We start from the raw sequence: 24087 nt of genomic DNA on the forward strand, positions 1-24087 counted from the left end.
TCTGGTGCGAGCGAGTAGGGAATCCCTCTCGGGCCGCGTCATCCTAACCAAGGAAACCCGGGCTGGCGTCGGATAACGCAAATGACCATCTTTGGCGACGTGCGCCAATGGAACAGACTAAAGGCCGCCAGTGAGTGGGGGGAAAGGGCGGGCTCTGCCAGTAACAAATCGGGCGCGCGGGGCCCCGGGCTGCTCCCCCGCCGCACGGGGGATTGTGCCGTCCCGCCCTGCGGGGCTCTGAGATTGGTTTGCAGGCGGCGGGCTGGGTTTGGCCAAATCGGATTAAGTGGGCGGGGTGAATTTCCCCCTCCCCCTGCCAGGTGGGAGGCTCCCCCTTGCAAAGTGGGGTTTGGCGAGCTGGGAGTTTGACGTGTGTGACTCCACATGGTACAGCTCTCAGAGGAGGGGATGGATAATAAGAGTGTGGAGTTGAACTAATGCCATTGCACTGACTCATCCAGGGAGAGCAAAGGAGCTCAGAGAACGAGATACCAGAGAGACTCACAGACAGTCAGACAGACAGACAGAAAGGGGGGCAGGCGACCCGGGGGGAGAAGAGAGAGACTCACGCGGGCAGAGGCTGGCAGGCAGCAAGTGTACAGATCGATAATTAAGGGAGTTTAAAAAAAATCAAGAGGCTAAAATCCTGGACTGAGTCACCCAGTTCAGTTAGAGCAGGGAACTGGCACTTTTATAAAGGACTTAATTAAATAGGAGGCAAAGAGCCTCTTGACTGAAAACTACAGAGCCAGAGGAGCGTTGAAACCAGAACAAATATTCACAGGAAGTCTGAAGAAGGGCAATAGACACACGCGTTTTGAGTGTGTGTGGTTAGGTCTTTTTTCCCTCCCCTTTCTCTTCTTCAGAGCAAATGTAACAGATTTTAAGACAGCAAGAGACTTTAAAACAAAGAGAGACGTCTCATTTACACTTTTTTTTGCGGCACATTTTAAATCCACATTTTTTTTTCCTGAGTGCACCAAAGACCTCTGGGATTAGAGAGAGTGGCTCTATTTTGTGAGGTGGGAAATATTATTTTCCCCCAGTCTTGAGTGGCGGAAAAAGTTGAGGAAAGGGCTTTATTTTTAACTCTTTATTTAAACAAACAAACAACCCCCAGATCTTTACGGAGTGCAGTTGGAAGGCTGAAAATAAAAATCAGGCGAGAGAGGCGGAGAAATAGAGCGTGTGTGTGTGTGAAGGAAAATACATTGTGTTCCTCTCCGGCTTCTACCTCGGATCATGTACCACGACTATCCCGGGAACTTTGATACCTCCTCCAGGGGCAGCAGCGGCTCTCCAGGCCACCCAGAGACTTACTCCAGCGGCACAGCACAACAGGTAGGGGCGGTCACAGGCACCTTGCCATGCAACTGACATGATCAAAGCTTCTCTCCCCCCCCCCCCTTCAGTGCATCTTTATTTTTGATCATCTGAGCACCCTCTGCTGTGGGACCCAAGGACAGTAGGTAACACAATTCTGTCTTCCACTTTGTACACCAAGAGCTTTACTTTGAGACCAGGTCTCCGCTTCAGACAGGATTAAATAATGTAGTGTGGCTGTGTATAACATCTCTGTGTCTGTAATATCCTTGTTATATTGTGCTTTTGTGGGCCATTTTCCTCTAAGATGCTTCAAAAGAAATCTGCTTAACCAAATAGTAAAATTCACTTGCCACACCCAGTCCACTTTCTGAGCGCCTTTATCAAACCTCTGCCTAGTTGGAGATTAGGGAAATAATAGGTGCTGCCTATCCTTTGGCGCTCCAAATCCATTTCGAGTCCACGCCTTAAAAGGAGGGGGGAAAGCAACTTTTGTCTTTGCAAGAGTTTGGGCGGTTTTGTGTGAGCGTAAATCATGAGGAATCTAATCTACGGATTTACAGGACGCCAGGTCAGGAGAGAAAGGCAACGTTTAATCGCCAGTGCAGCTAAGTGTTCAGTGTGTGAGTGTTTAAGTGTTGCTTTATATTTCCTCTTGAAGTTACCGTCTCCAGGATCCAGTTGCTGTCAGGGGGGCAGCGGGGTCTGTGCTGAAAACACACACCCTGGTGCTGCCGCCGCCGCGACATTAGTGGGTCAGTCACTCATCGTGGGTTCTGCTGTCCTCTGCTGGAGTTAATTTGGGCTGAAAGAAGCAACGTGTGTGTGTGAGAGAGAGAGAGGGAGACTGTAACGCATATACTTTCGTTTTATGCCAGTTTGGGGATTGGAGGCTGTGTGTGTGGATTCCTGGTGGATTTCCTAGTGGGAGTAATTACAAAAAAAAGAGAGCGTATTAAAATGACTTTCACCCAATTTGTCTCTGTGTATGGAAGTGTGTATGTGTTTATATATAAATACATGCAGTATGTTGTGCGTATACTGTCTGACTGCTGCTCTGCACCTTATGTGCATCTTTGAGTGTATGCAATGAATTTGCATTACTTCTTATAGGAAATGTTTCACAGTGCTAAAAATATCAGCTCTTACTCTGCTTTCCACTAACATAGTGTTCTTTTCTATACTTATCCCATGTGCTAGCTGAGCATACCTACAGACATGGCAGATGTCATCAAACAGGCACTGAACACTTGGAAGTCAGAATCCCTGACTTTTATTTATCCTTGGAAAGTGAAGGGAATGCAGTGTAACCTGAAATACTGCCAGCTCTGTAGGAATTCTACTAAACATTTAACCCAAGTGAAATGGTGCTAGTTACTACGGTTTATTTCAAAATGCCACCTATTATCAATGACATTTCAGAATCTCTATGGGAGACAGGACACCAGGAAATAGGGTCTGATCCTGACATCCCTAGGCAGCTTGCCCGAATAAAAAGTGCAGAGGTGGGTCTGTGATCTTTACACAAGAGTATCACACCTTAATCTCATCAGTCTGCTTTCAGATTGCTCCCAAAGCCTGTAGATAAAAGATGAATTTCTAAGTAGACCAATAGTTTTAAGACAAAGGTGGGAATGCTCCTCTGCTTCACAAACTTTCCTGGAAAAGAGGACTTTCTGTTTTCTGCTCAGATAACTCAGATTGTATCACTGAACACAAACCTGGTATTTAGCTCCAATTCCTATAGGTAGGTAAATACAATCCAGAGGCTAAGACTCATTATTATTATTATTATTATTATTACTACTATTATTTGTAAATAAAAATTTGTAAAGAACATTACATGGTCTTTGGGTCACAGTTCTATTTGGGGCTTTTCACCTACCTCACTGAAGTAGTTTTCCCGTTTTTTAGTGTAAAAAGCACTGAAAGGAAGAAAGAATGGTTTTAAAAAAAAATCCATCCACCCATAGGGAGAGGATAATCATTGGCTAAGCAGAAAACAAGTGTTGGCTAATTCACAGCCTGGTGTAATATGCACATAGATTTTACAATTAATAATAGTATGGAAATCTTACTTTATTTGGTACCTTTCAGCAATAATAGTTTACAGTTGCTTTTCATGCCAAGGAATCCTCAAGGTAACTTACTAAAAAATAATAATAATAATAATAATAAAAAAAAATCTATGAAGCTCTCTCCTGTCTTGTTTTAGTTAAAAGCTCTTCACTCTCCCACCATCTTCTCCCAAGTAGACAAGCTGTTTTGTGAGCTGAACCAAAACAGCATTACTTCCTTGACATCTATATGCTATTACCCTAATAGGTCCTGTGATACTCAGTCTCAAGGTCCTTTATTGCAAGGGAGTTAAAATATATGGAATCTTTTTAAGTAGACTTTATTTGATTTGGAAGGTGTTTAAAGAATTTCAGTAGAGCGCGCCCACTCCCCCTTTTTTAATAGTGTCTGTCTGTGAGGATGGAATGTGTTTTTGTATCGGCCAGGCTTTCTACGTACCTAGGGAGTGATATTTTTGCTCTCTTCTGGTATTCAGACATTCCTCAGCTTGCTGATTGCGGCTTGTTGGTATTTACTGTTCAGTTTTCCTGTTCTCTTGACCCTCAGGATGCAAGCTCTTACAGAGCTCATGGGATCTAGTTACATTTTTGAGATAACTTTTCTTGTTGTAAGCTTCTGGTCTCCCATAATATTGGAACTAGAAGAATGGAAGATATTTCCTGTTGAAGTTGCGTGACTACATGAACCTGAAGGCTGGTCGTTTTTTTTTGTTTGTTTGTTTTTTATAAAGGGGCCTTTTCCCTTTTAGTTTTCCTAGGAAAACACTTCAGAAAGGCTTATGTGCCTGCATAAACTAAATCCATGGCTTCTGTGGAAAGCATTACGCAATCGGGCCAGTTACACAAACCTATGTTATTTCATAACTTGTTTACATCAGCTGGCCTTCTCTCTCACTCTCTTCTTTCTCTCTCCCTTTTTTCCCCCCACCAGGGTTGCTTCATCTCCCCTCCTCCCCCCAGTTATTATTATTTCTTGCATAATTTGTGTAAATTAACTGGAAGCGTGGGAGACGCATCAAGAAGTCATAGGATCATTTTTTAAAAATCGCCCTATATTAAACTTTGCCAACAGTACCAGCCTGTGACATTCCTCACATCAAAGAACTTTTACCAGAAATGACTCAAAAGTTTCCCAGCTCGCTCCAAATATACCTCGTTGGTGCCCTCTGTAGGATAATCCCAGTAGGAATGCTTCCAGGGATTGTAGTTTGGAATCAGATGATTTACTCATTTTCAGTAAATGTGAGGAGGAGGGAGGAGAGAAGGGGGTTGAGAAATTGAACATGCTTGGATAGCTTGGCGCTCTTGGTTTGTTTTTGTTTTGTATCTTTCAAATTCAATACACACAGTAGATCAAGTGAATTTTGCAGAGGCTGTGACACATTGATTGGCTGTGTAGAATGTGTGAGTTAATGAAGTCTAAATAAAATGAGCTGGTTTTATTTTTTTCCCCTTGTTGTTTTTCTTTCAAACGGAGAGAGAGAGAGAGAGAGTGTGTGTGTGTTTGATATGGATGCCAGAATATAGTTTCTAAGGTTACTATCTTATTAGGTCTTAGATCAGGAAATTGGCTTAATAAGTACATAAGTGTTTTCTTTAAAAATCTGGGGCACGGCTCAAGAAGCTTGTGTGTCTTCTTTCCCCTTGATCCTTGCAGATTTTGTAGATTAGGATCAAACAGAAGCCTCACCTCTGTTTTAGGAATTGGTCGGTTCCACTGATTCTGTACTATGGAAATCAGCAGTTTTATTACCACATAAAATACACAACTTGCAAAGTTTTCTTTTGAATCTTTCTTCTTCAGAAGCAAGGAAGGCTGCATCAGTCACGTTTCAGTGGAAATCGTCTTTCTGAGCCAAAACTTTGATGCCTTTTAACTGTTCTATCCTTACAGTGCAGCGCTGTGATGTTTTTTAATGTTATGTAAAATATTCGATACCTAATAACAAACTTGCCTTGTGGTGAACGTAGAATTTAATGAGAATAATATATTTGCTCTTTCAGACTGGAAGATTTCCTCCTACGTATTATCCCACTGCAGTGTCTGACCTGCAAGGAAACTACTTGCATGAGAAAAGCTTGCAATATTGAGCCATTTATTTGTTATAGGATCATTTGGGTTGGAGGGGATCAACCTTTCTTGGGTTCATGGGCAGCAGTGACTCACTTGGAGCAGCACGGAAGCTCCCCATGAAGATGAGGAAGGGAAAGTGCAGTCCCATCAGCCTGAAATATCACACCGTTGCTGGTATATATACGGGTCTTTGTGACCCACTGCTCTAGCCCATCCCTTTGCATTTTGTGGCAAGATTTAATTCATTATCTTTGGAATGTCCCTGGGAGATGAAGCATGGGAGGCCTTTACCCAGTCCCATGTTTTAGATTATAATGGGAACAGACCTCAGCCCTTTTGGAAGCAATGGGAAAGCTAGAGGCGCGTTTGTCTTTTACCAGGGAATGTGATGGTATCTTGATCTGCACATTGCTTGGGGCTGTGCTAGGGCGATGGCTCTGCAGTGTTGCAGTGGTTGTACGTTCCAGAGCGGGGTGTGGAGATCTAAAGTGTGCAGCATTACCATTTTACTATTGCTAAACATTGTATATAGTGCCATGAATCTCCATGGCACTTCAGAAACATAGACACCAAAGGACTTGCAATCTAAATAAAACATAAAACAACCAATCAGGAGAGGGTGGGTGTGGGGATTACTGCTGAGGAGATGAATGCAGGAGGCTATAAAGTGGGATTTGAAGGAAGGGGGGGCTAAGGGAGGAGGGACTTGGTGGATGAGGGTCGGGAGAGTGTTCCAGGAATAAGGGCCAGCATGATGGAAGGTACAAAGCTGATTGTGGGGAAAGGAGAAATAGAGGTGGGAAGAACAGTAAAAGGACTACGGGGAATGAGCTGAGATACAGGTGAGGGCAAGATTATGCAGGCCTGCTAGGTGAGGGGAACAAATTGGCACCCAATGAACTTCAAAAGGAGGTGGAGCAGGTCAGAACCTGCCACTGAAAACTATGGTATCACAGTGGATTAGACCTGGAAGCATATTGGGAGCCTCATAGGTAACCACTGTGGCATTCCAGTGGCAAAGGGCTTGGGGCCTACTAGCATTTTTGTAAGGGAAAGTGAATGGCAGTGCAGTGTCTGAATTGTAAAGCAGGTGAGTTGATCGAGATGGGCAGGAGAGAGTTGCCACCATGGGGATCATGGCCCCTTGAGCACCAAGCAGAATGTGGAAATGACCACGGTTACATATAGTAGGTAATTGTGCATTCGGTTTAGAGACCTAACATGAGTCATAGTGGAGCGTCTTTTAAGACAGTCTTGTGATAAGTGACACATCCTGTAATTAGTTAGATGGCGAAAGGAGAATAATAACGGAGGATTTTTACTGACACCTTTCAGAGTTGCCTGTCTCAGCAGAAATTTTCTGAAGCCATTTTAAGGGATTAGGAAGGAAGCTAGAGCAAAGGAGGACACGAGTCCCGGCGGAAACTAGAGGTGTTTCCTTCTGCCTCTAAGCCTGTCATAGACAATTTTGTCTGGGCACAAAGGCTAATATCCTAGGTTTACAGATGGAATGTCCAAGGTTTTAGCACAATCCAGGGATGCAGTTAAAGCTCCATCTACAAGACAGAACTCCGCCTTAACCTTGTATAGATGCCTTTATCTTGTTACTGGCCCCCTGAGCTGGTTGCCTTTGCCACTGTTACCACTGCCAGGAATAGGTGTGTTGAGAAGAACTCATTCAATGTGATAGCAGGGTCCTAGATCAAATGGAAGACGTGATTGCAAAGCTAAGGGCAGTGACCTTTCCGTTGACATAGGGCCTGATCTTCATCTCTTAATGGATTGGGAGAAGTTAGTATCTGACCCTTCATCCAGATAATTTGGTGATTATTATAATTTTTATGACCTGTCAGATGTGAACTCCTTCCTGGTTATGAGGAGTTGAAGGTCAGGATGTATGTCACTGCAAGGGTCATTACCCTTAGGTTTGCAATAAACTCTCCTGAATGATAATTTTTCATATCTATAGTACTTTCCATACAGGGCTGTCAACACATTTTGCAATGGTTAATTTGGCCTCACAACACACAGGTGAAGACGGTAAGAATAATTATTCCCCTCTTTAAAGAGAGGGGGAACTGTAGCAGGGAAAGGCAAAGATCACACAGGAAATCAGTAGCAGAGTTTGAAGTGGAACCCAGATCTCCTGACTCTCACAGCTGTTCTTTAACCGCTACAGTAGCTCATGCTCCCTCTTTATGACCTTAATGTAATTTTTCCTCTATCTCATCCCAGCACTAGTTACACTATATAATGTGGAGACATGAAGACATCCTGTCCTGTACTACAAGCATAGCTTACCTTGTTGGAGAACAGGGAGAGAGAGGAGTGGCATGTAAAGCTATTTTCAGCAAACTCCTTTATAGGAGCCATGAAGAGGCAATATAGAAGGACCTACGGTTCTGGTGGGGCTTTTGCTGAAGGTTTGATATCAGGGGGCAGGTTCATTCTTACATTCCCTCCCTTAACCGATTCACTCATTTCTTCTCCTAACTTTCCTCCTTAGTTTGGGGCTGTCTGATGCTTTAAATTGGAATTTTTCTGTGTTTCAGGTAGTTCTTTTGGGCTCAGTTCTGGTTGCATTGAAGTCATCAGGAATTTGGGCCAATGTTACACACAGAGTCCAATGGCTAAAGTTCTGGTCCTGTAAAAATCTGGAAAATTATTTTTATAGACCTTGATTTAGGAAAACACTTAAGCACATGCTTAACTTCAAGATCATCCTTAATGCTTAAGTACTCTCTTGAATCGGGGTCATGGTGGTGGTGATTTCCCATTCCTCCAGTTTTCTGGCTCCTGTGATGTCATTTAATTGACCTAAGGATGTGCATTTGCACAGGATCATTTCAAGGGCCACAAACTGTTGTTGGCTGATAGTTTTCACCTCTGGTCCTAAAAGTCTGTTGTCACTTCTGTATGCAAAATTCAGAATGTTGATGGTGCAAGACATGTCTTTAAAACCTAATCTAACCTTTGAGTGTCTCCTGAAAGGATCTCTTTCTAGACAAAAGCATTCTTTCTCTCATGCTTCCCCCTCCTGGACACATCATTGTTTTCCTAGTTGTTTAGTGCCAGCATATTATCCAGGTGGATTTACTTAAGTCTGACTGAAACCAGGTGTACAAGTTTTATGGAGGAGATCATTACCTACTGTCTTGGTTTTACTGCTGCCTTGTTTTGTCTAGACAATGCCAAGAGCTGCAAGGAACTTGTCCAGTCTGAATCCTGAAACACATTTTATAGGCTGCATTTAAAATATGTAAACATGCACATAACTGTCCCAGAGCTGGGCATTTCACATTATACCCTAGAACCTGTTTGTGGTGAGCATGGTTCCACATAATGAAGCCCTGAATTGTTGTGTTGTCTCTCTCTGTTATCACTGCAATTCTCTATACAAACCTTTCATTCATAGAGCCATATCCTTTGGCCAAAGCTCCCGTGTTATAGGGGCAGAACAGATCCTCCATAAAAAGGTTCCAGTGAACTACGTGCTGGTGTTTATGGCTGAAATTTCTCTTCCTTTTTTCTGGATTGATGGGGAAGTATTTTTCTAGAAACTCCTCAATTCCCCTTTTAGACTTGGCCATGACTTGCTGTGTGGGGTGAATGTTCTATATAACATGCTTTGCACTGTTTGCAGGGAGGGCAAGTGTATTATGGGAAAGAGAGGAGTTTCTTTGGCAGGAGTGGGACTGGAGGGGAGAGGGAAGGAGTTGCTTTGGGATTGGGGGCGGGGAAGAAGAGGTTGCTTGGCAGTGAGTCTCATTCAGGAGTGAAGTAAAACCAAACTGCACCAGAGCGGAATGGCATCAAGAGGTACAAATAATCATTGTGACAAGCGAAAAGGCCCTTCACTTCACACATCAGAACAACATAGATCCTTCAACATGATAGGCTCCCACTGTGAGGCTTTTAGTTTTTGTTCAAGTACCAGAAGGTGCACAGGGTGTGTGCTGTCTGTGCAGGTGCTCTCCGTCCCATCCACTCCTCAGGAACAAGTGCAAACACAGACTATTCTGCATGGAAACTAAATGGCATGTATGGGGCAAGTGCCAGATGCTGAAGCCTGTTCTGCTGGTTGCCACACCAGGCTGTCTGCTTGTGGAAGGGCGTACCTTTCCATGCCATCTGTATATCGATGGGTCACTGAGTCCATCTGCTTCAGGTGTTTATGTCCTAATTCTGGTACCTGCTTAGATTCTCCCAGTGAATCTCCTTCTCCACTTGTTTCTGCTTAGACATCAATATTGTGCATGTACTGATCTCTCTCTCCCTTTTTTTTGTCTCCTTCTAGAAATTCCGGATAGATATGCCAGGATCAGGCAGTGCTTTTATCCCTACCATTAATGCCATAACAACCAGCCAAGACCTGCAGTGGATGGTCCAGCCCACAGTGATCACCTCCATGTCGAGTCCCTACTCTCGCTCACATCCCTACAGCCATCCTCTGCCCAACTTGTCTTCAGTTGGTGGACATACAGCCCTTCAGAGACCTGGTGTCATTAAAACTATTGGGACCACAGTGGGCAGGAGGAGAAGAGATGAGCAGGTAACCATAGTGGATAGAATGCCTCATCCTAACTTGCAAGCTAAGCAGTTTTGGGTATAGCTGGTGTTTGGGTATAGCTGCAACACAACCTTAGGTGCTGCAAGTAATAGGGCTGGTGATTCAGTTGGTAGTGCTGTTGGTCTGAAACTGACTGATACCCATCCCAGCTTGGTATTGTGTTGCTGGAAGGGCTTTCTTTTGGGTGATGCCTAAAAACCAAGGCCCTGACAACTTGGGGCTTTACAAGGATCCCATGGCACCTTTTGCAAGAGTAAGAGGGTTTTAATCCCTCTATGGCCGACTTAATTCTATTTGGTTAATTATTTTGTCTCCCTAAAATTCCCCCCTCGTTGCATTTTTCAATGAGTTCAGTATGCCTGAACGCTGCTTAGCATCCTCTGTTTGTGTGTGTGTGTGTGTGAGATGGGGAGATAGGTGGCTTTCAGTCACGTTTCCACTTCCTCCGTCCTAGGAGTACCAGTTAGAGCAGCCCTGTGGTTACAGTGACCCTTAAGGACTATTCAATCAGCTCCAGAGCACAGCACACTCTGATCACACTCCTTTCCACCCTGCCATCCAGGGCTGGCCCTTACTTTATAAAGGCCTTTCAGGTCCCTCAGAATATCACACGAAAGGAGGCAATTTTATTGCTGTGAGATCATTACAAGTTGTAATTCAGCCAAGCTCCCTCAAAGGCTTCCTCAAGTCTGGGCCGATCTGTGGCTTCACATCAAAACCAGGTGAAACTCTGTAGTCTAGACTGGGTTTCAGTTTGAGTTTATTTGGCTGGGGCCTCAAACAGAAGAAAATCTCGGAACCGCTGAGTTTTACACAATCTGCTTAAGAAAATACCCGGGGATTGGAGGAGGGAGGGCTGACCCTGCTGGAGTGCCACGCCATCCCTTCTCCTCTGGGCCAATTCCTTCCCTTTCCAGTGCGCTCCCCGGCTAGCTGGTCCCACTCTGATTCCAGTGTTGTGTGCTGGCATGAGCATGAAACTAACCAGAACTGGGATGTGGGAGGCTTTTACTGCACAAATATATGCTTATTAAAAAGAGCCGCCTGCATAGTGGGTGGCTGGAGATCTAAGTCTATTTACTAGTGGGTAGGTGTCCCCTTCGCAAACCCAACAATATCCAATCCCTTGGTGGCAGTCTGAGCAAGGACTGAATGATCTTGTAAACTGAGCTCATTTTGCCCAGGGCTTTGCTGCTCAGAGGGACATTAATATGGCTGTTGTGGGCAAGCTTGGACTTCCACTGTCCACACTGTACCTGTTATGTGGGTTAATAGTGGACTCCAGCCGCCAGGGCGGTCAAACCGGTGCCTTCCATTAGTGCAAAATTCACTTCTAAAGAAACTAGAAATAATCTGGATCACCCTGTGTGACTCTGAAACCACAGTTGTGCAGGCCTTTGCAGAGAAATGCAATGGGACACTGCACCTGGCCAGCAGATTAGATGGGTATTGCACAAGGTCTGTTTTTAATAAAACACTAAGCCTTGCTTTTACTTCCACATCATCCATTTTGATTTTCAGTCTGACTATTGTAGCCTGTCTGTTTTTTTGAGATCTCAAAGGCAGACAAGGGGTTAACATTGCTCATAGTGAATGAAAATCCCCTTGGTGCAGAGGGCTAACACAGTTCCATTTTTAAGCCCTATTTTTATAAGTGTGTGTTTGCTCAAGAAGAGCCCGATCCTCTGTTCAGAGTAAAGCGGTGCATAGGTTTTGTGCTGGCCCCCTGCACAAGGGTGGATTCCCCTCGCTTTCACTGGGTCCTATGCTCTGTTGTCTAAAGTGGAGTAAAGCTGGCACTGGAACCAGAGGAATAATTAGCAACAAATAATTTGTATGGCAAACGTTGCCTCTGTGTTCACAAATTGGCCGTGAAGAGATCCCAATGTCCTCCAATTTGATTGTTGTTTGACTTTATTTCCTGAAGAATGCCGGCCAGTAATTCCTGGCCTGTGGCTTGTTTGTGAGCGATTCATTGTGGGTCCTTCCGATTCAAGCTGTGCTGATTAGACGTATGCTGTGTTCAGTATCTGATGAGCTGAATGGGACTCCTAGGATCAGATTTCTGATGTGGGGGCTCATGAATCAAATTCAGAATTCATTTTCTGAGACTATTCTATAATATTTGCTGAAAATAGGCTGTTTTGGTGACTGTTTCTGCTGGCAAACCCATCTACTAGCCTATTCACGCAGAATTAATACGAAAGGGGTACGAACAATGAAGAACTGGACTCCTTTAAAAACACCAAGGACTGTTCCTCTTTTTAGGCCCCCAGTTAATGTTACACATATGCAAATATTCTGCGCCAGATTAGGGCCTGAGTTGTCACCAGTCGTGGTTGTTCATGGGACTTGTTAAAGTGGCAACCTGAGTCAGATCATTAAACAGAATTGAAGTTACTGGCAAGAAAATTTTGGTCTGAAACCTGTTTTAGTGGGACTTGTGCTGCTAAATCCCATTGGTGCTTTTGAGAATCCCATCCATAGGCCCCAGGTCAGCTAACAATTTAAGCATGTGCTTTAGGGCTCTGCTGAGCAGGGGCCATATAAACTGTATATATTGTATGCACACACATACATGCCCATTTTATACACAATAAAAATTCATGTATGTGCAATCAAAATAAAAATCACAGAAATGTATAAAGTTAATAAAAGAGCAAAAGCACAATGGGATCGGGGGCAGGGGGCAAATACGCAGATTAAAATGAATGTACTGAAACGGGAATGATTGCAACAAAATATATAAATAAATAAAACTCCAGAATGAAGTTAGGCAGAGTAAAAAACCATAAACAAGAACAGATAATGAAAGTGATGACTAGCTTGTTCACAGCCCTAAGGTATTAAAACTGAAAGCTTTTTTTTTTTTAATTGAACAAAATGCTTTCATTATTTGTTGGCAGTTTATTTTTTTGCATTAGATCATCTTGGACCTTAACACCACATTAGTCTGTTTCAGTTTTGTTTCTAATCAGTTGGACTAATCCTTACTGGTTTAAAATTGCAGAGCATGTCTGAAGTCAGTGGAGCTGTGTCGATGCACACCAGCTGAGGATCTGGCCCAATGTCACTCTTTGCTTCTCATGTTCTAGTTGTGAACCCTGCATGGGAGTGATAAAATCCAAACAAAAATCTAGTTTGCATTGGAATTTAAAAACGGTGGGCCGGATCATCAGTTGTTGTAAGTCTAGGTAGCCACATGGGGTTCATTCAGTGTGCTGGTTTACATCAGCTGAGGAGCTGGCCTGGTATCTATAGCGATGGAAGCATTTCTGTTACTGTGAGATTTTGCAAACGTTGTTCCAAAACCTAGACTTTTGAGCCTGACGTGACTGGACACTGCTGGTCATCTGCTGCCCTTGAGTACTCTGGATTTACAACAGTGTCACTCCATGGGCTTCTGAGAGAACATAATCTGCCCTGTGGGTCTTTTTATGTTGCTGGATGGTTGCCTGCAGATACAGGAAGTACAGTGTGTTATCTTGGCTAGTGCTTGGAAATCTGGGGCCAGATCCTCAGCTGGTGTAGATTAGCTTAGCTCCATCGACTTCAATAATGCTACTTTGATTTGCACCCACTGAGGATCTGGTCCCTGACCTTCAGGTTAATGACCGTGCTTGTGTGGAAGAAGCAGATATTTTGTTTCAAGCAAGAGGCGCTTACAACATTTTGCTCTGGTTTTGCTTTATGTGCCACCCATTGTCTGCTTGGCCTTGGCTGCAGATTCACTGTCCTCTTGCACAGTCCTGTCGCGCCCCTCTCTACTTCGACCCTCTTCATTATGGAGCCAATCCTAGGAGAGATGCTGAGCATCTTTGTCTTCCAGCAACCTCCATGGGAGTTGAGAGTGCGCAGCACCTTGCAGAATCAGGCCCTTTTTGCTCTGTGGTGAACTATTGTTCACAAAACGCAAGGAAGGATTTGCTCAGATCTTGTGGTTTGGTTTTGAGCTTTTTTGGTATGTGCCTACAGCTGTCACCTGAGGAAGAGGAGAAGCGAAGGATCCGAAGAGAGAGGAACAAGCTGGCAGCTGCTAAGTGCCGTAACAGGCGTCGAGAGCTAACAGAGAAACTCCAGGCGGTATGTACTCTGCACGCATCTCTCCGCTTCTGGTTCTATACCCCTCAGATCACTCTAAACCATGCCTCTCCTCCTGCTGGTGGGTGACACAAATATACTACAAAGTATGTAGCACATGCCCTTTCAGTGGCTGGTTCAAGTCAGGCTCAAAAATCACTGCTTCCTACTGCTATCAGCTAGTGAAGTCGTTTCTTTAGCTCATGTGGTAGTTATGTGCTCTGATGCTCAATATCCTGGGTTCAAAGCCTACTGACAACCTATGTGGGGAGTATTACACTTGCACCCATGTGCCCCTCCCCGCACAACTCTCTTGTTGTTTGCCCAAGTTATAAGCATATATAGTTGTTTCACTGTCACACCCTCCAAACCCCACCTCTTTTCAGTGCTTGATTGTCAGTATAGATTTTCCCTTTACATAATATGATTTGTTTGTGTTAATTCATGCTGAAGTAATTGAATAGGTTAAACCAATCACATTTCCCCTAATGCAACTCCCTGTATACTCAGATAGATCTTTCTACAGGTCCCCTGGAAAGGTAGGATGGTCCAGTGTTGTAAAATGGGATAACAGCTCTACCCTGCCTCAGAGGGGTGTTATGAGAATAAAAACATTAAAGATGGTGAGGTGTTCAGATACAATAATAATGGGGGCCATACAAGTGCCTAAGATACTTTGGTTTTCATATGAGGACCAATACATCACTTGTTCTGCCCCAGAATCTAGTTGCCTACTGCAGTGATTAGGAGCCAGCTGGAATTTCCACGAGGGTCTCTTCACTTCACAGGGTTATTGGTGCCTAGCTGGGATAGCACCTAAAGGGGACAGCTGGCTGGGGATGAGCATGGACCCAGGAATGGAAACTCAGTCCAGTGGAACCCCTTTAGATTAGGCTGAATGCCCAAGGCAGTTTTGAGTGTTTGAAACGTGCCAGGTGAAGTGGCTGTAAGTTTTCCTTAACATGCAATGTCGTTCATAACTTGTACTGCTGCACCCTGGACGCCATGCGTCATTGTTTGTGATTTCCCCTAATACCCATTCATTGCTGGTCCTTTCTGCAGTGGAGCACCCCAGCAGTCTCTGAGGTCCCAGGGGGACATTTTTTGTTTGACTGGCTCTGAAGGAGTGTGTTTGGTACTGCCTAAGTGGTAGATCCCAAAGAGTTGCCATGTTTCTTACTGCTCGTAGATGGTCTCTGAGAGGGCTATGCAGCATATCTGCTCAGCTTCTCTCTGTGCTTAGCACATTCTGATAAGGCTCTGACTTTGTCCACCGCTCTCTCCCCTAGCGTAGGCTGTCATATTTATTAATTTCTCCTCGGTCTGCAGGAAACGGAGGAGCTGGAGGAAGAGAAATCAGTGCTGCAGAAAGAGATTGCTGAACTCCAGAAAGAGAAGGATAAGCTGGAGTTCATGCTGGTGGCTCATGGCCCTGTGTGCAAAATCAGCCCCGAGGAGCGTCGCACCCCACCATCTCACAGCCTCCAGACGGTCCGGACTGGAGTGAGTGGAGCAGTAGTGGTGAAGCAGGAGCCGGTGGAAGAAGAGATCCCATCCTCCTCTTTGGGCCTCGACAAAGCTCAGAGGTCTGTCATTAAGCCCATCAGCATTGCAGGGGGGTTTTATGGGGAGGAGCCACTCAACACTCCCATTGTGGTGACCTCGACACCTGCCATCACTCCTGGCACCTCCAACCTGGTCTTTACGTACCCCAGCGTGCTGGATCAGGAGTCTCCTCTCTCCCCTTCGGAGTCATGCTCCAAAGCTCACCGGAGAAGTAGCAGCAGTGGTGACCAGTCCTCAGATTCCTTGAACTCTCCAACCCTGTTGGCCTTGTAACCCCCACCCCGTGTCCCTCATTTGCCAGTGTGTTACATTCCCACCCAGGACTGTGGGGGTGGGGGGAACCTCCTCCACAGGATTAAAGACTGGCACAAGGGCGTTCAAGCACAAGGGCAGCAAGAGCAAGAAAAGGGGAAATGTGGCTCCAGGAGCCTCCTTGAGCAGGAAGAACAAGAAGAAATGTAAACTCCATGGAAGCAGAAATGGTGATGGTGGAAATGACACGCCCAGTACATCTGGAGAGGGGAATCTCCCCTCTGGAGAAGCTGCCTATGTAAACCTCTTTGTGTGTTTTAATGGACTTGGGAAACACGCTTGGCCAGGACTGGAGGCGAGCTGCAGAAAATCACTAGTCACCCCTTTCCTTTGTGAACTGATCTGATTAGTTACATTCTGTGCTTAGTTCATTCTGGTTGGTTGATCTCTCCCTCTCTCTCTCTCACTGATACCATGACATTTCATCTAGTCGATATCCACTCTAAAGGCTTGTTATGATCTTTGTTTGCTGATGATGATGATGATGGCGGGAGGAGCTGTGGGAAATTCTTGCTGTTGTCAAGGTGGGGAGCATTGGGAGGAGTCACAAATGCTTGGTCACAGGGGTAGCACTTGTAAGTCAATAGCCCATGAGCTCAGTGGCAAGGGTGCCATGAACTGAGGGGAAGATTTGTTTGGAGGAGTTGGAGGATGTGAGATGGATATTTTGTCCCCCTCTCCCCATGCTGCAAAGGCCAGGTTAGCAAAATGCCTAGTAATGGGACCCAGAGTGATGCCCCGGTAGCTGATAGGATACCAGAGTCTGTTTCCACTAGCTGGTGTCTTTGGCAGCATTTCTCCTGTAATTAGTGTTTCTCAAATCTGCTGGTGGATCCTTTGTTTCCTTCACCCTGGCTACCTGCCATCTTGGGTGCAATGCATCCTGCTCCTCCTCTCAGTGTGCCTGACTCAGATGCTGATTCCACTCAATGCAGTTTGCATCTCTGCTGTCTTTCCTTGTCTGTGTCACTGTGCCTTGATTCCTGGCCCCTGTTGTATTTTGATACTTGCTGGATTGGGGGATTTTTAATTTTGGTGTTCAAGACAAGCAGAGCCTCTGCCCCTAACAGTGGGTCCTCTGTCTTCTCCTACACAGGGTCTCAGCTGACAGTGCAGAATGCACACAATGGGCATGGCCATTTAAAATTAATGTTCACTACTGAAAATGATATGTTTAACCTCAACTCCTCTGGAGCCAAGTCCAACTCCTACTGCAGGTCAATGGCAGTTAGAAACCTTGCTCAGGTGCATTGTAGGTTTTTCCAAGATCGAGTGCATGGGGGTTGGATCAGGCTCCTGTTGTAGTAGCTGAGAGCTCCTTTCAGTGCTTTCAAAGAGAATCTCCATTCGTTTAAGTCCGTTGAAGCTGCTGTGTCAGCATATCTAATTGTGTGGGGTATAATCTTCTTTGGTTTATCAACCGAAATCTGGGTATGTTCTGAATTAGGCTAGACTATGGAGAAATCTTTGGGGCAGTGTTCTATTTTAGGGCCCAATCCTGTGAGATGATGAGCACCCTCGGATCCTACGGCCTCTATTGGGATTTAACGGTACTCAGCACCTCAGAGGATTGGGCTTTTACGTAGCAATCATGGATTCTAACAAACCCTCACTGTTGCTTAGTTGCTTGTATCGGGTTTAAAGGGATACTGTCTGAATGTAGGTTTTCTTTCAAACCAAACCAAACCCACACAGACAAAACTTGCCAGGAACAGAAATGTTTTAGTGAATTGTTCACGAAACTGAAATTCATTGATCCTGTTCTTTCTTAATTGTTGGAACATTCCCTACTTTATGCTCGTGCCAGAGACCCAAACGTGAAACTAACCAGTTAGTTTAATTGTCCTTAGTTGAAGTGCAAAACTTAACTGATTAATAGAAATAAAGGTAAATGATTTTAAACATTTTTCAATAAGTTGCCCAGCGAAGATTGTTTTTAATATTTTTTTTAGCTAAAAAGTGTCACTTCAAGATAAACTGTGGCTTCTGTCCTTTTTCCCCCTCAGTTTACCAGATGCTCATTTTGGCTGATCTAAATCACAAATCTAGGGTCACTCAGTAAAATGTCTCCTGTCTTTCATTTCCACTCATGCAGGGCAGAAGATAATATTAACAAGCAGTGACTCCTAAAAGCATGTAATTTCTCCCTGGGCCAGTTGACCTGATCCACTGTTCTGCAGGAACCTCCCTAGAATTAATTCATGATTAGCATACCCATTAAGAACTGAGTAGGTACCTGTTTACCCAGATTTCTGAGGATTACGAAACTGGTAGCGTGCGAACAAAAGGCTCTTCTAAAGTCTCCTTAGTACCAAACTGAATTTGTGGTGTCTTGAAAAATAACTTGTCCCTTCTTCTAATGTAACTTCAGGTGAAGCTCACCATTCTATCAGCTATCTATTTGATTTGGGATCAGACAGTCCTTTTCATTACTGTGGAAGGGTGGTGAGAAATCTGTCCAAGAGTGGAAGACGTGGCCAGCTTTTGTGGGTAATTGGGGTAGCAAAATAGAATGTTTCTGAAAGAAATTTTCAAGTGTCCTTTCCGCTACCTATAAAACCCTCTTTTGCCAGCCAACAAGAGTTAGTCCCAGAAATGAGAAATTATTTTTTCACATCTGGTCTATCTGGATGGCTCAAGTATTTTCCCCCCTCCAGATATCAGATCCTCTTCTGCTTAATTGGGCAAGTTTGAGCCTAAACTTATTGGGCCTTCCTCTGCAGCGTGGGGCACAGGTCACTTGCAGGTTTAAACAAGTTTAAATGGTGAATTCTCTGTAACTTGAAGTCTTTAAACCGTGATTTGAGACTTCAGTAACTCAGCCAGAGGCTAGGGGTCTATTACAGGTGAGATTCTGTGGCCTGAAATGAGGAGGTCAGACTAGATGATCATGATGGTCCCTTCTGACCTGTCTCTGTCTCTCCTCCAAGCCATGGAACCCAACTCCTCATCTCTGTGACATGGGCATAGATCCAAGGGAGAACCAGGCTCCTCTTTAAGCCTAATTCATTGAGATGTTACCCAAAGGAGCCCAAGGCCTGGTCTACACTGGGGGAGAAGGGGGGAATCGACCTAAGATACGCAACTTCAGCTACGAGAATAGCGTAGCTGAAGTCGACGCATCTTAGGTCGACTTACCTTGCATTCTCACAGCAGGGGTCTACTGCTGCCGCTCCCCCATCAACTCTGCTTCCACCTCTCGCCGCGGTGGAGTACAAGAGTCGACGGCAGAGCGATTGGGGATTGATTTATCATGTCTACACTAGACACGATAAATCGATCCCTGATAGATCGATCACTACCCGCCGATCCGGCAGGTAGTGTAGACGTACCTCCAACCTCCTCGCTGGTGCTCACCTTCCTCTTGCCCTCACTGTTCCCTTTGTTTTGATCTTTCAGTGGGCACTTCAGAGCTGAGCCTGAGGCAGCGGCATCCCTGCTGAGTGGTGACCCCTTAGGCAGTGTGTTTGTGACCATCAGAAGTAGAGGAACCCTTTTCTAATAACTGAAAATACCTTGGACAACTTGTCAGTTTTGACAGACAGTTTTTATAGCTGTGTATCTTATAAATTCAAACAAACAAACAAAAAGCAAGAGGGGAAAACCCAGACGCTCTGCAGCCTTTTCCACCTGCTTGCTTTGCCGCCGAAACCCTTCAGGGAATCCCAGATTAAGAACCTCTGTTAGGCCACAGGGCTTGTGCATTCCATTTGAGTGGAATGGTAGGTAGCCTTAGCTTTGCTTACTCTCTTGCAAATCAGACACAGCATGACCTCTCTGCTGCTGTGAGCTGGCTCTGGATTCATCTTTTACCAGTGTCCGTTTCACCTGCCCTCTTTCAGATAGTGACATGCTGCACCATTTTGCAACCAGGAATCTCCATCGCACCTATGTCGTGGTGATTCCTAAATGTGCAATGTCTTCAAATGTTCTGTTTGTGGTTGGGGACATACTGCAACTCAGCTCTGATCCAAAGACTATGTAAATCCCTGGACATCCTTCCCTTGACTTCAGCAGGCTTTGGATCAGTCCTCTAGTGTTTGGCCCCAGCTCAGTAAAGCACCTGAGCACACGTTTAGGGTAAATCACTCCTGAACTGGAGGAGCAACAGCAGCTAAATCAAAGGAAACATTCTTTCAACCTCCATGTGCTTTTCTCATGCTGATTTCACCCCCATTTACCACCCCTCCCAGTTCTGGCATGGCCCCTATCTATTCCTTCCTCTTTGGTGAGGGGGCTGACTAGTCTGAAAACTGAGGAGTGGTAGGCCAGGGACCAACCTGCTGGGGGTCAATAGGTTTTTTTGTTTGTTTGTTTTAATATTATTTAAATGATCTATTAAGTTCATTTGAACCCTTAATTTTGCTGCTTTCTGTATGTATGATCTACCTGGCCTTCATCCTAAAAAAGCCTAGTATCTCATTATTTATTGGCAGGCACACATTTTGTGTCTGCTCCAACAGATCTGCCCACCATTAATTTAACATCCTCCCAACTCATGTTCCTGTTTTGGTTTGGTTTTTTCCAACTCTAAAGCAGAATTCTGAAATGTCTTAAAATAATAATTTCCACGACCATTACAAGATCATTCTCATCAGAAAGGCCAGATCAAACATTTTAAGAAAGGAGGGAACAATTTACATTTTATTTCTTATTTATTTATCATGTTTACATCTCTTTTTCTGTTCCAGACCTGGATATAATAATGAGAGCATTAAAATACTTCAATTGTCTGGTTTTGCTGGTTAATAATGCTTTTTTCTTTACTTAAAAAGGAAAAAAAAAGATTCCTGAATTTATTTTTTTCTTGTCTGTATAAAATGTATAAAGAGATATTTGTTTCTAAAGATGCATTATCACTCCTTTGTGAACAATAGCTGGGGCTGGGGACAAATCTGAGTACAAAATAATAATAAAATCCTGTCCTGTTCTACTTAAATTGTTCTCCTCCCACACTGTATGATTAAAGGGTTACTCCACTTTCTTGTTTGTGGTTACTTGATATTAAAAATGTGTAGAAAATAGGTATCTGATTGTTTTAGCTCAATGAGAGGATAAAATGTGTATATATTTAGATATACTGTGTAGTTCAAAGTAACATCAGTAAGGGATAGTGCATCTTTAGTAGAGCGATAAGTTACTAGTGTCAACTGAAGTCTACTTTAAGATCCTTGAAGAAAACAGCCTGATTCTGATTCCATTTGCATGTGTATAAATCAGGAGTAACTCCTCTGAAAAGGGAATAAGTGGAGTTATGCTCATGTAAAACTGGTGTGAGAGAAATTGGAATCAGGCCCCAAAGATTCATATAAATCTATGGAGATCTGTGTATGTTTGGGGCACCATCATCTCCCCCCCCCGCCGCCCTCAAAAATTTAGATAATGATTTTTTTTTCTTTTTGTCTGGGGTGAAATAATTCCTATCAAGAAGGTTCTTAAAGGTGACTGCTAAATGGGGACCCTTTGCTCATTTTGATCTTTGTATAGTTCTTGCGATCATGGAAAATCTTGGCTCTGAAGCAATCTCTCTGGTGTTGTCTCTTTTCTGTTCTTGTTATTTTACTGTAATACAGGCCTACAGTATTTGCACTAAAACAAAAAGCTTGTTAGAGAAAGCTTGCTGCTATGAAAGAAAGAACATATTAAAACAGTTTTGCTTTTACAATTTTAACTGAGTAGCATTTTGTAGAATAAAATCAATTTAGATTGGAAAAGAAGAATGAAGTTTCTTTTTTTTCCCCCCACCCTCTTCTTTTCATCCTCTTTTCTTTTCCTTCCATTCCTTCATGGTTTATTCCTCCTCTCCCTCGGTGCTCAGTTGTAATGATTGCCTGTGTTGTTGACTATGCTGCTGGGAGTTATGACACTTGTAAATCCTGTTTTAATGACGTTGTGGACACCTTTTGTATAACGAGAGCTAACTGGCGTTCTTCTTTCTGTTAATTGAAGTAATTAAAAGGCTGTCTTTGCCGTGAACAATTAAAAGCGTGCATGTTCCTTCAATCCAAACAAATGGCTACTGATGCCTGTCTGTAAAGCATTTGAGGGCTTCTTTCAACAAAGGGGATGTAATCCAGACAGCTGTTTAGCATGTTACAGACAATGGTAAATGGGGCAGACACTAACGGAATGAACCACGTGGGCTAAAAAGCAAATATTGCATTAATCCCTTTCTCTTGCCTTCAGAAAGAAGGGGATGTAACTAGAAAATGCAAGATGTGATGACTTGCTTTCCCATCTTTCAGACAGAAGGACTCAGAGCTTCCACTGTTACAACCTGGGGGCTAAAGTCTGTTCCTGGGTACCTAGCTAGTCTGTGGAAGCAGCCTGCATTTACCTGGGGAGTTATACAGGGATAACTTCACCCATCTATGAAAAGCAGCTGCCTCTGGGGTGGAAGGTGGCATCTGTTTACCCGCACACAGCAACACTATGCTACAGTTTAGGACAGGAACTAAAGGATCCTGTATCCAGTTGAAAATACAGGAGCAATTTTTGTTAGCTAATACATAATTAGCCATGTTGGCTTTGGCCCCAACTCCTACAAAGCAACTCTATTCCTACAGCATCACTGGATGTTTTATGAGTATGTGCAGTTAGTACTTTGGTTTTGCATCTCCTTTGAAAGACAGGCACCACCCCTTCTTCCATGAAGGAAGCTGTGTTCCTTGCCACACTGTGGAAATGAGTGTTAGGGAGGGATATGCTGATGTGCCGGAATGGCTTACATTAATAACATGGTATGACAAGCCTTCTGAAGTTTAGGGGAATGCTCAGGGCACTTTGTGTAACCGTGAGCCACCAGGCCCTGAGAATATGCCTGTATGAGTGAACTCAATGGCCAGTGATCTACATCACAATTACAACTGACACGAAGCAAACACAGAAGTTGAGGAGCAAACAGGCCATGGAGACTGAACTATCTTAGTGTTCGCCCCTCTTGGGCAGAGATAGTGTGATTGGTGAAGGACTCTGAGCACGTACATGCGATTGCCTTGCTTCAGCTGCTCCGTCTCTGTTCTCAAGGTGCACAGAGGTCTCCAAGGTATCAGACTGGTACTTTTCACCAGCATTAAATTCACCTTACCAAACAAAACAAAAAAATCAGCCATCAGAAGGCCATATTATTCCTATTCTCCTTAGAAACAGAGCACACCGTGATCCCCTGTTTGGTAACACGGTGCTATACCAGAAGAGTTAGGCTTGCTGTTCTGTAAAAGCTGGTTACAAACCTATGCCTCTCACTCTACTTTCTCCCAGCATGCACTGGCTAGAGTGGCCTTTTCCCATCATTAGCCCACAGCTAGTGGAATGTCCGCAGTTACTATAATTTGGTTCTAAAGGATGAAATTACACAGCAGAGCAAAGTCTTCCAGTAACCTTCCTTTCTGTGGTAGGCTAAGTCCAACCACATTTACATAGGAATCTTGGTTTCTGTAGTTCTTTTTTTAAACCCTTCACTTCATGTGGGAGAAGATTTTTCCTCTGTTATATAGGTTCATGGAGCTTACTACGGAACCATGGGACTTTGTGTTACCACAAAGCACATGTTATCCTGGAAGTCAGGAATGCCAGAAGCAGCTGTTGCCTTGGTCATTTTACAGGGACAGACTAACAGAAAGTTCTGACCTATTAACTCTTGTCTAGTAGGATCACTTTGACTTACTGGCCTCCCCACTGGGCGCAACAATTAGGGGAAGCCACCACTTTCATTTTGTCTGGTCTCCTATCATAAGAGAGAGCAGGTTCGCCTCTTTGAACTAGGGCCATATCACAGTCATTGCTAGCATGCAAGAAAGCACCTCCTTTCCCAACAGCCAGTGTACAATAGTGCAGCCAGTTCTTAGGAACCCAGAGGTCTCTTTTCTTAACTCTAAGCCACAGTTATCTTGCACTGTCGGCTGAGGTTTGACACCCATGGGACTTTACCTTGAGCAATGCTTTGGTGCTTGGAACGAGGCTGTAGCCTAAAGGGACGATGTGGCTATACTACACTGGAGATGGCAGCTTTGACAGCAGCGGCTCTTTGATTTTATCGCTCTAGGAGCAGATGGGGAGGCAAATACATTGCAATCAATGGAAAG

The 24087-nt window shown here is 44.2% G+C and overlaps 1 protein-coding gene across 1 annotated transcript; it reads left to right on the forward strand.

The window, feature by feature from the left end:
* Positions 1–1206: 1206 nt before the first annotated feature.
* On the forward strand, positions 1207–21982 carry FOSL2 (FOS like 2, AP-1 transcription factor subunit). The gene is made up of 4 exons (XM_077813633.1): positions 1207–1341; positions 9773–10027; positions 14021–14128; positions 15455–21982. Exons 1-4 carry the CDS (start codon positions 1243–1245, stop codon positions 15962–15964), a joined length of 972 nt encoding a protein of 323 aa, XP_077669759.1. The 5' UTR covers positions 1207–1242; the 3' UTR covers positions 15965–21982.
* Positions 21983–24087: the final 2105 nt, after the last annotated feature.

This window comes from Eretmochelys imbricata, chromosome 3 (genome assembly GCF_965152235.1).
Source record: "Eretmochelys imbricata isolate rEreImb1 chromosome 3, rEreImb1.hap1, whole genome shotgun sequence".
NCBI lineage: Eukaryota > Metazoa > Chordata > Testudines > Cheloniidae > Eretmochelys > Eretmochelys imbricata.